The 17225-nt window shown below is 46.8% G+C and overlaps 1 protein-coding gene across 1 annotated transcript; it reads right to left on the reverse strand.

The window, feature by feature from the left end:
• Positions 1–6701: 6701 nt before the first annotated feature.
• On the reverse strand, positions 6702–16124 carry UNC119B (unc-119 lipid binding chaperone B). The gene is made up of 5 exons (XM_036276458.1): positions 15881–16124; positions 12501–12614; positions 9234–9345; positions 8938–9110; positions 6702–6835 (listed from the first exon to the last, which is right to left on the reverse strand). The coding sequence occupies exons 1-5, from the start codon at positions 16122–16124 to the stop codon at positions 6723–6725; spliced, it is 756 nt and encodes a 251-aa protein (XP_036132351.1). The 3' UTR covers positions 6702–6722.
• Positions 16125–17225: the final 1101 nt, after the last annotated feature.

The raw sequence follows: 17225 nt of genomic DNA on the forward strand, positions 1-17225 counted from the left end.
ATAATTTAGCCAGGCATCTGTCCCCAGCACTGATCCACAAGCCAAAAATGGTCTTCTGCTACCTCTCCACCATGTGAGGACACAGCCAAAAGGACAAATTTGCTGGTGCGTTAATCTTGGACTTCCCATCCTTTACAACTGGGAAGTAAATTTCTGTTTATTATTCTTTCAATATTTAAAATATATATTTTTTATTATTTTTAGAGAGAGAGGAAGGGAGAGGGAGGGAGAGAAACATCAATTCGAGGGCGAAACATCCATCAGCTGCTTCCTGCATGCCCCCTACCAGGGATAAAGCCCACAACCTGGGTATATGTCCTGACTGGGAATCAAACTGGCAACCTTTTGGTGCATGGGATAACGCCCAACCAAATGAGCCACACCAGTAGGGGCCATTATTATTATGTTGTTGTTACTCCTCACCCAAGGATATTTTTCCACTGATTTTTTTTAAGATAGAGTAGAAGGAAGGGATGGAGAGGGAGAGAGAGAGAGACAGAAACATCCATGTGAGATATTTATTGGCTGCCTCCCACATGACCCTGACCAGGGCCAGGGATTAAGCCTACAACCCAGGTATGTGCCCTTGACCAGGAATTGAACCAGCGACCCTTTGGTCTGGGGGCTGACACTCTAACTGCTGAGCCAAACAGGACAGGGCTATTTTTTTTTTTTAATCCTCACCGGATGATATGTTTTTATTGATTTTAGAGAGGGAGGCAGGGAGAGGGAGAAAGAGAAACATCGATGTGAAAGAAATACCGATTGGTTGCCTCCTGTACATCAATCAGTTGCTTCCTGTGTACCCCAACCAGGAATCAAACCCGGAAGCTTTTGGTGTATAGAACAATATTCCAACCAACTGAGCCACCCAGCCAGGGCCTCTGTTATTTTTTTAAATTTTTTTGTCTTCCACCAAGACCTTGCTCTATTTCCTAGAGATGAATCAAAAGATACAGCTAAGTCCTTAAAATGTTACCTTTCACTTAAAAGAAATGCTGAAATTTGAGGGTTTTTTTGGGTTTTTTTTTGGTACGTGCTCCTAGCAGAAACCGAACCCGGGACTCTCTGGTCCACAGGCTAACGCTCCAAACGCTGAGCCAAACCGGCCAGGGCAGAGATGGTGAAATTTAAAAAGCCTCTAGTTCACAGCCTTTTCCTTCCTCCTCTTTTTCTCCAGGACACATTACCTTTGCCTTTCTCTCTCCTGAGCTCCAAGGGCTAAAACAAATGACTGTCTTTGGTAAATCCTCTGAGATCTTCCTCACCTTTCCATCACCCCACCTGGCCACTAGCCCTATGTAGAGGAAAAGAGGGAAAAGCAGAGAAGAAATAAGTAAGTCATGTTTGTGGACAGAGGCCAATAATTGCTTCAGGTGCCCCAGACTATCTAAACCAGACTTTTTAAAATTGAATTGTGACCTTAAGCAGGTATATACATTTTATATTAAAAGTATGCAAGTTGCCCTGGCCAGTTTGGCTCAGCGGTTAGAGCACTGGCCTGTGGACCAGAGAGTCCTGGGTTCGGTTCCCATTAAGGGCACGTATCTTGGTTGCAGTTTGTCCCCGGCCCTGGTTGGGGTTGTGTGGGTGGCAGCCACTCAATGTGTCTCTCGCACATTGATGTTTCTTTGTCTCTCCTCCTCCCTTTGTCCCTCCTGCTCTATCTGAAGTTAAATGCAAAAATGTCCTTGGGTGAGGATAAAAAAATATATATATATAAAAAATTTTTTAAAGTATGCAAGTTTTCCAACAGACAGTGGGTGCAAGGGGCTGGAGTGAAAGGAGGAAACTGGCCACAAACACCAGGAACTCGAAAGAACTTTTTTGGGGTTATGGAAATGCCCTGTATCATGACTGGGATGGGGGTAAGAAGACTGTATACATTTGTCAACACTCATCAAACTTTACTCTTAAATGAGGTGAATTTTACTGTAGTTAAAACACACCTTAACTTTTAAATATGTATATAAATTTTTTTTTTTTTTTTTAATCCTCATCCGAGGACATTTTTCCATTTTTTGTACAGACAGAGTGGGAGGGAGAGAGAGGAAGAGAGAGAGAGGGAAACATCGATATGAAAGGGACACATCGAGTGGCTGCCACCCGCACAACCAACCAGGGCCGGGGACAAACTGCAACCGAGGTACGTGCCCTTAGTGGGAACCGAACCCGGGTCTCTCCGGACCACAGGCGGACGCTCTAACCGCTGAGCCAAACCGGCCAGGGCAAATATGTATATAAATTTTTAATTCTCAAATCTTTAATTTGCAAAATAAAGTGAAAACATTAAACCTAAAGCTCAATACTGTTCTCCAATCACCCTAGAAACCAGTTATGCTCAAATTATTCAAAGAAAGGCCATCCCCACCCCATATCTGCTCCCCCCAGCAACACAAAAGGCCCAGTCCAGAGACAAAAGAGGGTACATATACTGTGAAAATTTTTCTTTTATTTCTGTCTCTTGTGGCAAAATAACACTTTATACAAATAAGTCACCTAGTTTACTTTGGACACAAAGACAATACAAACTGGAATGAGGAGGTGCGCCAGCCCCTCCCCCAGGAGACCATCGTGGAGGCCAACCCTGCTCCACTATAACCACGTGCTACCGAAAGGCCGATAGGATATGTCGAAGGAGATGCAACAGGACCCATGGAATGTGCAGGCGTTGGAGAAATGTAACACAGAGAAGGATACTGTGGCCCACATTAAGGAGTTTGAGATGCTCTCCCTCTGGGGAGCATGGCTATGCCTTTCCCTTTCCCCTTCCTACCCGCTTTGGCTCTCTCTCCGAAGCTCTAAGGACCCTTCTTCTGCCTCTGTAACTTGTTTTCTGAGCCTCTGCAACCCAGATGGCGCACTTCTCCTTTCTCTCATAACTTGGGTGGGGGAGGGGGAGTTTGACAAGAAGTACAACCCCACCTGGCACTGCATCATGGGGAGGAACTTCGGTAGTTACGTGACACATGAAACCAAACACTTCATCTTCTACCTGGGCCAAGTGGCCATTCTTCTGTTCAAATCTGGTTAAAAGCATGGACTGTACCACACACCCAGTGATCCATCCAAAAATAAGGATTGCAGCCTAAATTCCAAATACCAGAGACTGAAATCTTCAGCCTTGCCTAAAGGAACACCTTGATCTTGAACCTTTAGTGCGTCGTTTTGTACAGGGCATTCTCTGTACTCACTTGTTGTGGTTATAAAACAATTAGCAAAACAGCAAAACAGAAAACTAAAAACTGGAATGAGGATCTCAGGTGAAGAGGAAAGAGAAGGAAGGGCAGATCAGGTCATTGATGATTCTCAACTCTGGGAAAAATAGATTTACAGGGAAAAAATAGACTTTTACAACTTCAGTGACTTTACATGGTCCTTGTCAAACAAGGGGTAAGTCCACCTCACCAGTCCCTTGTGTGGCTAAGACTGTTCTGTAACGTGGAATGTAGCAGGTGGTTCACGAGAAGGCCCACACAGGTACGGCAGCACCCTCTGCATCAGGAATCCTTGCGCACTGGCATGGCGTCTGCACTAGGATTTCTAGGATAGTCGTCATTCTCCAAACCTTCTGGGGACAATGGCCACCAGAAAAAATGATTTTACAGAGGAAAAAGAGTACCCTGGGAGCCTACCAGCAGGGCAGAACACACTAAGGCAAGCTCACCCTATCTGTACATTAGACACAGCCTCTTATATCTACTCCACAAATGAGTTCCACTTCAACTGAAAAAATATGTTGAAGATTTCTGTCATTGCCATTTTAAGAATCACCAGTCTATGGGTTAGACCCAACGTTCCCAAATCACTGCCCTTATTTGGGAATCATTATTTGGGTGGCCCAAAGACGATGGGTGTCTTCAGGGAGTCTTACATGCCCCTGAAGACTACCTTCTCTTCAAGATAACTCTGAGCTAACACATAAGGAGAGGGCAGCCTATTTTATACCAGAACTACTGTTATTTCCTGTTTATTCTTTAGAACACAGAATAAAATAAACCAGGATCTTCTTTGGAGAAGCTAGAAGGGCATCTTAGCCCAAAGGCTTTACAGGAAAAGAGAGGCTCTCTCCCAGGAGATTCCAAGGCAGAGGGTCAAGAGCAAAACAAGAGAGGTAGCAGGCCTCGTGGTACCAGGTGAGCCTGCCAGTCCACTGGAACAAGCTCCCTCCAGGGCCGCCTCTTAGATGCCAGCCCTGAATAGAAAGCATGGCCTCCCACACAGGGACTTTTGTTCCTCCCATTGTATCACCCACAAGATAATGGCTATCAACAGTCCAGATTCCTTCCTAACATGACCTCCTGTCCTACTTCAACTTTTGACTGTTTCAGATACTTTCAGAGAAAGTATGACTTCCAATTCTCTGCCCAAGTCAAGTACAAAAGCTTGAATTTCAAACTCACCCTGGTTAACACCCCAGAGTGGTGATGCTTCTCAAGATTTCCTGAGTAGCTGGACACAAAAACCCAGAGTCTCAGACATAGAACACCAGATCTTCAATCGCAGACGACAATTCCTATCTACTGGGCACTTTGAGCACTTGGCCTCAAAATGGTCTCCAGGGAGACTAAGGCAAGCTAGTGGGGAAGGGGACACAGCACTATTCAAACCAGAGTGCCTGCCTCCTCTGCCCTGCTGGTCCTCCTCCTCACAAAAGCTAGTATACAAGACACAATCTTCCCTGGGACACATTTCCAAAACACACTCTACTGAGCAGAGCTTAGGACAGCAACAGAAACCACAGCCTAGATGCTAATTAAATATCAAATAATAGAAACTCTTCTGATTGGCTGTGTCACAGGAGGGGTGATTCTGAAGCTCAAAAGGAACAACGTGCTGGAGGAGCCACAGTGAGAAACAGGACAGGAGGCAGTGCTGACGTCTGCCCACGGATGGGGAGGAAATGAGGGCAATGCAGCCTTCCCCAGCAGCATAAGGAGCAGAGCCCCACGTAAGGCACCTGGATTTGTAGTCAGCTCCAGTTCTGAGATTTCCTCTGGTCTGCAGGGTGCCTGGTCTCTTCCTTCCCTCACTGGTTGTATCCAGTGCTGGCACACAAGGCTAACTGAGGGCTTTCTCAGTGAGAAAGCTGTCAGCATCCGGCACAGCCCAGACTCTGGCCTGGCACAAAGCACTGGGCCAAGGTTCAAGACCACTCGTGCTCTAGAACCAAACTGGGGGCCACATTGGTCTGTGAATGCAGTTCTGGCCATCTTTCCCTGGCCTCATACAGCCTTCCTCTCACATACTTTGGGAAACAGCTCTCCTGTCAGTACCTGTAATGGTGACAGTGACTATTATCACATACCTGGGACCTCCCTACAACTACCATCCTATCAATGCTAAATCCTGGCCACAGCAACAATCATGGAATGGGCTGAGCACCTAAAGCCACCCACACAGTCAGACAACCGCAGGGAGAGAAGGAGGTGAGAGTATACCCAATAAAAGCCTGAGAGTAAAAGCAGCAGATGTACAAGGAAGCTTTTCCGAGAGCACACCTCTCTGATTGCAACAGGTGAAACAGGCTGAGAGGCCTCACACCCAAAAAGATTCCAACTAGCACACTGCAGGATCAGATATGCATTACTTAGATCTGACTTGCCAGGATGATTCCAGAAAATACTTCAGTAGAAAGGCAGACAGAAAAATCCTCCTAAATAAGAAATCTATAGAGTTTTAGAGGCAAATCCCCATCAAAAACCAATCCTCCGGGTTATGCTGTGCAGAGAAAATCAAATGTCTCCTTTAAGCAGCTGCTGGTTTGTAACTATACCAGCCCCAACTATCACAAGTTTAACTGCGTATCACATACACTGGGAACACCAATGGTATTTTATAAAACCTCCCAAAAAAGAAGTCTGGGGGAAACACACACACACACACACACACACACACACACACACACAATGAGGCCTGCTCTGGCCTCAAGAGAGATGATTATTCCAAGAGCAAAACAGACACATTCTGTTTCAGAAGGTGATCAAAAGGTAGGAGCCCAGAGAAGCAGAGCAAGCTCACCTACCCTCCAGTAAGAACAGGAAGGCACTGCCAGGCTGAAACCTTGCGGGATCCCCAGATGGACTGGTTGGGGACTGTGAAAGTCAGGCAGATGAGCAGGTCTCTCTGTAAAATGGACCTTCAGGGTGGCAGCCTTCCCCAGCCCTAGTGCCTCACCTGGCACCACTCCTCCCCTCCAGCCCCTTTCAAGTTTCTTCCCAATCGGTTTACAACTATGCACAGATGGTGCTGATGGCAACACCGGAAATAAGAGGAGATGCCCGGAAGAGGCTGACTTTGCAGCTTCCCACAGCACCCAGGAACCTACAGAAGGCCCTAACCTGCAGGCTGGCCAGAGCCTCCTCACCCAGGCATAGCTGTGCCAGAGACCCACGATCATCAGGACAACCAGTAGGCAGCTATGACTACATGAAAATAAACTTTCTTTTATATCTGGATTTGAGAAACCTTATCCTAATCTTTTACTCTACTATATAGTACCTCTGTAACCTAAGGGGCAGGGGAAAAAGGGGAAGAAAAAATACTGGGGAAGGAAACACAGCACTGCTTGGCACCTCTCTTGAAGCACAAGAAACTACCACCCCAGCCTTGGCTTCCTGGGGCCAGGTTCCAGGCGGGTGACATACAGCAGCTTTAAGCACTTCCGTGTGCCAGGACCACGGGCCGCAGCAAAGCACCTCCCCTGTCCAGTCCCACAGCAGTTACTGGCCTCCGTTATAGGCATAATCAGCCTTGTTGTGCATTATCAGCTTGTTGTCAACAAAGTAGAAGCTGTCAGAACGGGTCTCGTAGGGATTTTCAATCATCAGACGAACTGTAAGTCAGGGAAAGAAAAAATGCAAAGGCATAGTGTGAGTCTGTCCCATGGTCTAGGTGGAAAAAAAATTAGTATCACCTGTAAAATTCATAAGCTGGTCTTCAGGAAAATGTGAGTACATTCAAAGAATAATGAGGTCAGAACAGGGGGAGCCAGCCCTTAATGCTGGGGAGAACTGGGGACCACAGAGGCCTCAAAACTGAACATGATACCACTTCAACATACCGACCCAATCTCTCACTGACAGGCCCTCCTTGGTCGTCTCAAACCTGGATTCTGAGTCGGCTCCCCAGGGGAATGTGCTTACCCTTTTGCCAACATGGACCACAGCAACTTATTTACTCAGTGCTTCTCTGTTCCCCTAGACATTCCTGCCAAATACAAAAGGCTGGGCCTCCCTATGCCACTGCCCACGAGAACCCCTGGCAACCAAGGGAATCCTAGGTGAATGTGAGTGCAGGGGCCGGAGGGCAAGGAGCCTTCTCCAGGGACGGCTCAGGGTACTGACTTGGAAATGATGCAGCAGCAGGTCTGTCTTAGGATCCAGAATTAAATCTTGTTTGTTCAGGCCATTGCTCAGGGCTCTTTAACCACACTGGAGAGTCAAGCTAATTAAATAGTCACTACCTCTGACCAATTTGGAGTTAATGATTACATGCTATTTTGAGTCCTCTAGAGAAAATGTTATTTTTCACCACAGTTCTAAAAAGGTAAAACTGATTGTTTAAATTTCTTTGAACCCACCCAGGCCAAAGTTACTTGGTTTATAAGCAGTATGTTGACCTCCACACTCTTTTAGTTTATTTGATTTCAAGAAAAAAAGTTATATTGACTCTGGCAAAAACAAAATGTCATACATAATCTTTTTTTCCTAGTATCTACAGATTCCAGCCCATCTTTGGGAGTAGGGTTCAAACTAGGATCAGGTGCTGTCATAAACACCTACCCCACATCCCGGAAATCCTCATTTCACCCGGGAACAGTATGCCACACGAGTTAAGAGTACCTGGTTGTCAGAATATGACAATTTTAAGGACCTTCGGATTCTGAAAAACTACTCAGTAGAAGTAGATCCTTCCCCACAACCCAACTAAATTCCACCACTATTCACAGGCTCCCAATCACATCCTCACTGTTCTGGAGATATTTTCCTTAATCTCTAACAGAGGATGCAAACCTGAGAGAGCTAGACCAAAGTCACTGACACTGAAAAAGCCTGTTCTTGCCTGGCCAGTGTGGCTGAGTGGTTGAGCGTCAACCCATGCGCCAAAAAGTCGCCAGTTTGATTCCTGGTCAAGGCACATGGCCAGGTTGTGGGCCAAACCCCCAGTGGGAGGCATGTAGGAGGCGGTCAATCGATGTTCTCTCTCATGGATGTTTCTATCTCTCTCTCCCTCTTCCTTCCTCTCTCTCTAAAATCAACAACAACAACATTTTTTTTAAAAGCCTGTTCTTTCCTTCCTACAGGGCCATCACTGCCTTTGCCTCTGCTACTCTCTCTGGTGCCTTCCTTGGTTCCTCCCCTGCAGACTCCAGGGTCCTCTCAGGCACTGCTTCCACCATGTCACTCCTGCTCCAAACCCTGGGACAGCTCCCTATTTCCTGCTAGATCCAATCAACCTTCCTATTGCAGAGAATGAGCAAGAGGAGGTCCTCAGACCTATGATTTGATTTAGCCCCCCGTTTCATGTCTAGCTGGGATTAAGGAAAAAGTGAGAATGCCGAGCAGATGATAGAACACGGTGGGAAACCATGACTGACAGTGAATAGGAGAAGTACTTCATCTAATCAGAGCGCCAGAGACTGTCATGGGCCTCCCCTTCTGTCCCTCAGTCATTCCCTTTCCCACAGCAAGCATCTAAAAGGGATGGCCTGTGTTATTAAAAACTTCCATGCTCCAATACAGGCAGTATCACGTCAGAGTTTGAAACATTAGACAGGAGCAACCGGAAATGAGAAGCCTGATGTCAAATGACTGGAGATGCATCACATCATGATTTCCCTCCTCTGCAAAATGAGGGCATTGGACCAGACGGATTTCAAGGTTCGTTCCTTCTAGCCCAAGAATCTAGAATGTTGTACAAGTCGGAGATACGTACTGACATCCTCAGAAAGCTGGGGAAACTCATAGATATGTTCACAAGTGTTCCTGCTGCTGGGGATGCAGAAGCCGAAATCAAAGTCAAAGTTTTTCAGCAAGCGCTCCCGGAAATAGTGCCGTTCGATCATCCGGAAGTTTGACACAGGTTTGTCTCCCACAGTGAACTCCACCCTGCAAAATAAATCTCTGTGAGCCTTACTTTGTCCCCACCTTCCTCTAAAGCCAACCCAACTGAGAACATTATTCTCGGTAAACAAGCAGAGTGTTCTCCCCTCAGGAAATACTGGTACTCACGTAGCCCCAACTGTCCGGAGGCGGAGAAATGCTGGTGTGAACTGATAGCGGACGAAACGTCCTGCACTGATATCCACATCTCCACCTTCCTCCTCCTCCTCCTCCTCTTGGTCTGAAAGCGCACACAGAATCTTGAGTGTACCATCTCGGCACCCCAGTCCAAACAGCACAATCAACAGTACTACCACGACCAGCAGGCTGGCCAATACTTACTGTGCCCTTGTTATATGCCAGTCCTGTGCTAATGGCTACAGAGAATCCTCACAACCACCCTGTGAGGTGTTACTATTATCACCATTTTATACACCAGGAAGCTCAGGCTCAGAGAGGTTAGTGCCATGTCCAAAGTCTCTCAAATAGTAAATGAAGGGAGCAGAAATTTCAATCCAGGTCCATCTGACTAAAGGTCTGTTGACCAAGTTGATATGGCAGCCACTAACCAGAAGAATGAGACTACCCAAGTTAAAACTAGTCAAAAGGCTCCCTCAGAGAACACAAACATTTCTGACAGGCAGCAAAGACAAACCCCTAAAAAGAATTCTGTTGCTTGCCCTGGCCAGTTTGGCTCAGCGGTTAGAGCGTTGGCCTGCGGTCCAGAGAGACCCAGGTTCCCGTTAAGGGCACATACCTTGGTTGCAGTTTGTCCCCGGTCCTGGTTGGTTGTGTGGGTGGCAGCCACTCCATGTGTCCCTTTCACGTAGATGTTTCTCTCTCTCTCTCTTCCTCTCTATCCCTCCCACTCTATCTGAACAAAAAATGGAAAAATGTCCTCAAGTGAGGATAAAATAAAGTAAAATAAAATAAATAATTCTGTTGCTTAAATGGAAGACACTGACCTAAGCCTTGGAGTATGGTATTTCCCGGACTGATGCCTATTCCAGGCCACACTGGGCCCGATACTGACCACCTGGAAAAGGATGAAACACACTGGCGATGAACCAATGTGTGAGACCTGAATGAGGGTCCACAGGGTAATGATGGTCTCTGGTCTAATCCATTCCTGAAACCAGGAAGCAAAAAATGTGTGAAATAAATCAGAAAACCATTCTGATGTGAACAAAAAGATAGTTCCCTCTAGTAGCCATCCAGTGTCCAGCAAGGATACTTTCTCCAGGTCTAGGATGAACATGGGTACAACGTAAGAAAAGTCTTTTTTTTTCCATTGATTTTTAGAGAGTGGAAGGAAGGGAGGGGGGAAGAGAGAGAGGAAACATCAACATCATTATGAGAGAGACACATCAACTGGGTGTCTCCCGCATGCACTCTGACCAGAGTCCAGGACTGAATCTGCAGCCCAGGTGTGTGCCCTTGACTGGAAATCTAACCCGAGACACTTCAGTCCACAGGCTGACACTCTAAACACAGGGCAAAGAGAAGCCTTTTTAGCATCAAACATCTCTGCCTGTGACAAACCCAAGAGCAAGGGGGCAAGCAGCCTGAGTAGGGTTTGTACCCAAAGACTCTAGAGCCCTGGCTCCAACCATGTGATTCAGAGAGTCAGATCAAATCTTCTCAGGGATTCCAACTCATCAGAACAAGTGCTGCTGGAGGGAACTGACTCAGTGTGAGTGCCTTCTAAGTGAACCAAGATGCTTAAAGGTAAAGACTTGGAGAGGTTAAAAAGCAAAGTATGTTTATAGTACCTGCAGCTAACATTCTTGAGCCAGTTCAGTTTTGTACTGAAATGACTACTCTGAGCCCAGTCTAATTCAAATACACATAACATGAAGTAGTCCTAGGGTCCTTGAAAATCCTAAGTACTAAGGCATGTGGCTTTGGGATGTGAACTCCCCCGACCCGGGAAACTAGCTGGCCCCGACCCTCTCAAATAAGCTAGGTACTCACAAGCTTGAGCCTTTAGGTGCCTTGATCAGTACTAGATTACAGCAGCATAAAAATACTGGGTGGGGTGAGACCAGGACTCTAACCTTGATTATGCAGCTAACTTGAAATGAGACTTTCTCAGGAGAGTCTTTCAACTTACCAAATATACAGGCTCTTTCTAAGTAGCAAGTCAGATGAGAAAAGCTTTGCAGAAAGACTTATTATTTTTTACAATGTTTTCATTTTTTTTAAAATGTTTTTATTTTTTATTATTTTTTTGTTAAAGAGAGAAAGCTCTAGTCTTTCTCTTCTTTTTTTTTTTTTAATCCTCACTTCAAATATGAGACATTTAAAGTATTGCTCAGTGAATATTCATATAGTTGTCATCTAGATGCAAAATGAACATCTTTATTTATTTATTTAAGACTCATCTGTCTGCGGGCCAATGCTCCAAATGCTGAGCCAAACTGGGCAGGGCAGTTTTTATTGATTTTTACAGAAAGAGTGGAAGGGAGAGAGTGAAACATCAATGAGAGAGAGACATGGAGTGGCTGCCTCCCGCACACCCACTTCGAACCTGCAACCTAGGCACATGCCCTGATGAGGAATCAAACCTACCACTTCTCAGTACATAGGACGGTGCTCAACCAACTGAGCCACCCCAGCCAGGGCCAGACAGACTAATGGAGACCACAGCTAATAATACTCTGAAGGGTTATCTTTGCTGGTGTTCTAACAACTAACTCCAGGGGGTGCTAAATCTCCAGTGATGTGCTCCAAAGACAGTGTGGTTCCCCAGCCAGAAATGAATCACCCTGAAACTGTATCAAAAGCACAGGAAGCCTCTATTCAAGGCTAATTTAAGGAATCCCAAGGAGATGAGGTCATAGGCCTGGGCTTTCTGTTCATCCAGAAAAAGGTGGAGATTAAAACCCAAACTAGGACTTATTGGGAAATATGAAACACTGTTCCAAGGAAAGAAAGTGAAAAAACAGGTGAAACTGCTTCATGGTCTGGCCTGGACTCCTCAGTATCACCCTTCTAGAGTGTCCCCAAGACCCAAGGCTCAGGTGAGCATTCCTCATTACAGTTTAATTTCAAGGATTCCTTTCCTAAACAGAGGCAACATGGTAAGATGAACAAGCACAGGGCCTTAGGAAAGTCACTTAGAATTCTGGGCCTCAGTTCCCTTATTGGTAAAATGGGGATAATAACTCCTCCCGGAGGTGTGAGGATTACATGAGCTGATATAAACAGTAACCAGCACAAACATCAGCCTCTTAACTCAGCTTCAAACCAGCATGCTGGCAGGCCAGGCTTCCGGAGGTCATGGAAGTGGGACACACTAAAGCCCGTGACACAGGGTGCAATGGCCACAAAAACGCAAGCTCCAAAGGCCTTTTGCTCCAACTATCAAGTGACCGTTACAATATAGAGGCGTACCTGAAACACAAGGCTTGGCAATCTCAAAAAGCACTGTCCCTGTCTCCAAATCTCGAATTTTGAAGCGGGTGAAATCAATACTGTAGATGTTGTCTTCGGGTTTACATAAATAATCTGAAAATGAGAAAGAGAGAGAGAGAGAGAGACCAATGCCATTAAATAATTCTCCAAAACTACCATTCATTTATTTCTCGAGTTTTGAGGCAAACTCAGGTTTTTTTCTTACACAATTCACTTAAATATATACAAAAACTTCTTCTTATGTTATAAACAGTTGTGTGTGGAAAGAACTAGGGGATCCAAGAAAGAAAAAAGACACAGACTTGATGTGGATGGATTATCATAACGCCTTCAGAAACAGGAATAAAAAAAGATTTCTTTGTAAATACCTCAAAAATGGCCTACACACCTTTCATGATCTATCAACTTGGATGTCACAAAAGGGCAGAATTTTTTTTTAAACTTCATTTTAAAACACTGATATTGATCTTATGACTAGCAAAGTATCACAAAGTAGAGACCAGCAAACTTTTTCTGTGAAGGTCCAGATCATAAGTAATTTAGGCTTTCCAGCCACTCAGTCTCTGTTACAACTATTCAACTCTGTCACCATAGTGCAAAAATCAGCCAGACAACATGTAAATGAATAAGCATGGCTGTATTCTAACAAAACTATTTATGGACACTGATATATGAATTTTATATAACCATATGTTTGTTGCAAGATAGTATTCCCCCCTACACAACTATTTAAAAATCGAAGAACCAGCCCTGGCCAGTTTGGCCCTGTGGTTAGAGCGTCGGCCCGAGGTTTGGTTCCAGAGAGGCCCAGGTTTGGTTCCTGCTAAGGGCATATATCTTGGTTGCAGTTTGTCTCCACCCCCTGTTGGGGTTGTGTGGGTGGCGACCACTTGATGTGTCTCTCTCACATAGATGTTTCTCTCTCTCTCTTCCTCCCTCTCTCCCTCCCGCTCTATCTGAAGATAAATGCAAAGAAAAAAGGAAGAATCATTCTTGCTTGTGGGCTGAACAGAATCAGGTGGTGTGCCATACCTGCGCAGGCAGCAGGACAGACTTGGTAGTGAGGGTTTTAGGCCAAAGTGGAGTACAGCCCACAACAACCTGAGTAGCTAATCAAAATAGTATCTATTGATCATGGAAAATTTCAGATTTCTTTCTACAATAACTCCTGACAGTATCTTTTTTCACACTCATTCTGGAGCTTTATTTTATCTTGCTGGCTTGCGTTAGTTGTTTCATGTTTTACCAGCTTTCTCTCCAGTAAGATGGCAAATCTGAGAGCTACTGATTATTCTGTAACTCCTAAAAAGGCTGACATTGGTTCTGCATTTTTTTTTTTTTTTAAAAAGACCTTTTATTTATTTATTTTTTATCCTCACCCGAGGACATTTTTCCATTTTTTGTTCAGGTAGAGTGGGAGGGAGAGAGAGGAACAGAGAGAGAGAGAGAGAAACATCGATGTGAAAGGAACACATCGAGTGGCTGCCACCCGCACAACCGACCAGGGTCGGGGACAAACTGCAACTGAGGTACGCGCCCTTAGCGGGAACCGAACCCGAGTCTCTCAGGACCGCAGGCCAACGCTCTAACCGCTGAACCAAACCGGCCAGGACGGTTCTGCATTTTTAACGGGTACTCAATAAATAACGTGCAGAATGGAACAGACTTTAAGAAGAGTAACAAGCCCTGGCCAGTGTGGCTCAGTTGGTTGGAGCATTGTCCCATGCTCCAAAAGGTTGCAAGTTCAATTTCCAGTCAGGGCACATACCTAGGTTGTCGGTTCGATACCCCATTGGGATGCGTACAGGAGGCAAGCGACTGTGTTCCCTCTCACATCACGTTCCCCTCTCTCTCTCTCCTTTCCCTCTCTCCAAAATCAATGAAAATATATCCTCAGGTGAGGATTTAAAATCTAGAGGTCACCAAGCTCTGACCTGTGGCTTTCTCTAGTGACTTGCAGAGCACTAATCCCAAGCTCCTACACAGGACCTGAGTGCCCACCAAGAATGCTGCTTTGGGCCAGGCACTAGAATGGCCTAATTTATCCCTGATATCAGGATAAAGCATGAGGTTAGAAATGCCAAGTGATGAACACTTCTGCACCTTCAGAGTCCCAAATGAAAACTGGGTCAGACAGAAAAGCTTTTTCACAATGTTTCAATGAAAGTGAATAGAAAGACCTTCTAAAGTGAATAGAAAGACCTCTGGTATGCAAAGGACAGTCCCAGCCCAAACAGTAGTGAAAAATAAGGACATCAAAATATCTAGAATCAAATTAAAACTATTTTGTAGGAGATGGGAATTCCTTTTTATACAGTCTGGACCAAGGCCTACCCCACCCCCAGAAGTACACCTGAGCAGCCCTAGGTTGACAACGAATGCAATTCAGCAGATAACACTATGGCAGCCTCAAATCCATCAAGGGAGAGCTGGCGTTGCAGGGTTAAATGGCTGAAGAGCAGGGGGGATGGGCAGGGCAAGCAGGGCCTAACCAGGTGACTGTAAACTCCGGGAATGGAGGGGAAGGGGGAGACGGCAAGAGAAAAGATATCAAGTCAGGGCTTGGCTTGAAAGAAAACAGAGAAAGGGAGGAGGAGACCCAGGATAAGGAGTGGGCAATATATTTCTTCCCACCCTCCCTTATATCAACGAAAAGGTAGGTGTAGGATGGTTGCATTTTATGCTATAAATGCATTTCCGAAACCGACATAATTCTTAATTCACTCCAACAAGTGTCAAAAGCAGGATTCACATTTCAGATTTTGTACGCAAACTGAAACTTTATTATTTTTTAATGTGGCACTGTTTTAAATTTTCATGAAATGCCACGGCAACATGTTTTAGGAAGGAAGAGCCCACCTGCACACAAAGGGGCAATGCTTGGGACCAAAAGGGGTCGGGGGCCAAGGCGGGCTGGGAAGGGTGGAGTGGAGGGCAAGACAGAGAAAGCAGGTAGGGGTCTGGGCTGCACGAGCTGCGAGTAGACGGGGTGAGGGGGCGAGGGGGCCTGATGGCTGGGGGTGTTCCAGAACGAGGGCGTATTGGGCCCATTTACCAGGATCGGCTAAGCTCTGTGGCCCCCACCCAAGCAAGTCCAGCGGAGAGAGGAACGGCCCAGCCCGGGGCCGCAGCCCGGGGCCGCCAGACTCAGGGTAATGCAGTTAGGCACAAGAGGAGCCCCTTCCCAACCATGTCTAGGTGACGGTGGGAGCGCAGGCCCGATCCGACGGAGCTGGGGGCAGCGCGGCCTGACTGGGTGGACCTCGGGCCGGTCGAGCAGCAAGCGGCGGGCTCCGCTGCAGGCTGACGGGGGCCCGAGGCCCGGCGCGAGGGGAGGGCGCGGCCGGCCCGGCACTCACTCTCGGTGACCCGGCTGAGGCGCAGGACGTGCTCGGGCCGGATGGTGTCCAGAGCTAGCAGCTCCTGCTCCGTGACCGCTGCCCCGATGCTGTCGTCGGCCGCGTGGTGGGGCGCCTGCCGCCGCGCCTTGAGCCGGTTCAGGACGCCGCCGCCTGCTTTCTTCTTCTCCTCCTTGCCAGCCACCAGCCCCCGGGGCCCAGCCGTCGACCCCGCGCCCGCCGCCTTCGGGTTCGACCCGCTCATCGCTCCGCCGCCAAGATGGCCGCCGCCTCCACAGCGCCGTAACTATGGAGAGCGGGGGCGTGGCCGGGGCGGCACCTGGGGAGGGGGCGGGGCCTGAGGGGCCGCCCTTTCGCCAGCTTTGTTCCAGCCAGGTGGTGGGCCTTAGGGGTGTCTGCGAATTTAGTAACAGCCCCATACTCTATCAGGCCCCCAAAGTCACCCCAAATGTTTTTTAAAACAATACCTCGTACGGTCAGATGACTGTCATATACACAAGACATCTTGAGAAAATGTTTTTTAATCTGTAGTATACAAGGTAAAGTTAAAAGTTTGCTATGCAAAGGCAGCTTTCCAATTACTTCCAGTTTGCTGGGAGGCTGTGAAGTACACACTTCATTATGTGACCCTTCCTCTTGACCAGCCCAGTTAAGTGTGAATGAACCAGAGGACAGACCAGAGTGCTGACTGCTGTAAGAGGGTACATACAGCAAAGGGGCTACCTGAGTACCCAGGAGTGGTCTGGGGGATCAGGGGAGGCTTCACAGGTGACTTCTGCATTGAACCTTGTAAGTTAATCACGATTTCACCAGTTGGAGGAGGTAGGTAGAGGTGGGGGCAAGGCTGCCTTTTTACAACCCAAGTGGCTCCTTCTCTAAGGATTCTGTATCCATACTCTTCTGTGTTGGAGGCCTGGGCCAGACTGATGCAGTGTCCGCTGATCTGATTTCACCTCTCAGGCCAAACTCTCCCCTCTCCCATGGTCAGCCTCAAGACTTGCTGGGTCCATTTGATCTGATGGGAGGAGCTTGGAAAGGGTTGACAGGCCTAGCCTGGTTCTTGGACAAAATCCAAACCTGACTCCACCCCAGTTGCCCAGCGTAGGACAGTATGTGGCCAGGTTCCTATCTAATGGTGTCCTGTCTTTGCGAGATTACCACTGGCTGGCACTTACCAGACCATTCAAGGAAATTTTAATAGATGTGTACAAAGAATTAAAGTCTTTCCTCTTTGCAAACAACTCTTTTTAAACCACTCAGCAGTGAGTGGTTACTGAAGAATTTCCAGAACTTTTAATATGCTACTACTTGATTGTGAATCACCAAGAGGGGGGTTTCGAATGTA

Source organism: Molossus molossus, unplaced genomic scaffold (genome assembly GCF_014108415.1).
Source record: "Molossus molossus isolate mMolMol1 unplaced genomic scaffold, mMolMol1.p scaffold_m16_p_22, whole genome shotgun sequence".
NCBI classification, from domain to species: domain Eukaryota; kingdom Metazoa; phylum Chordata; class Mammalia; order Chiroptera; family Molossidae; genus Molossus; species Molossus molossus.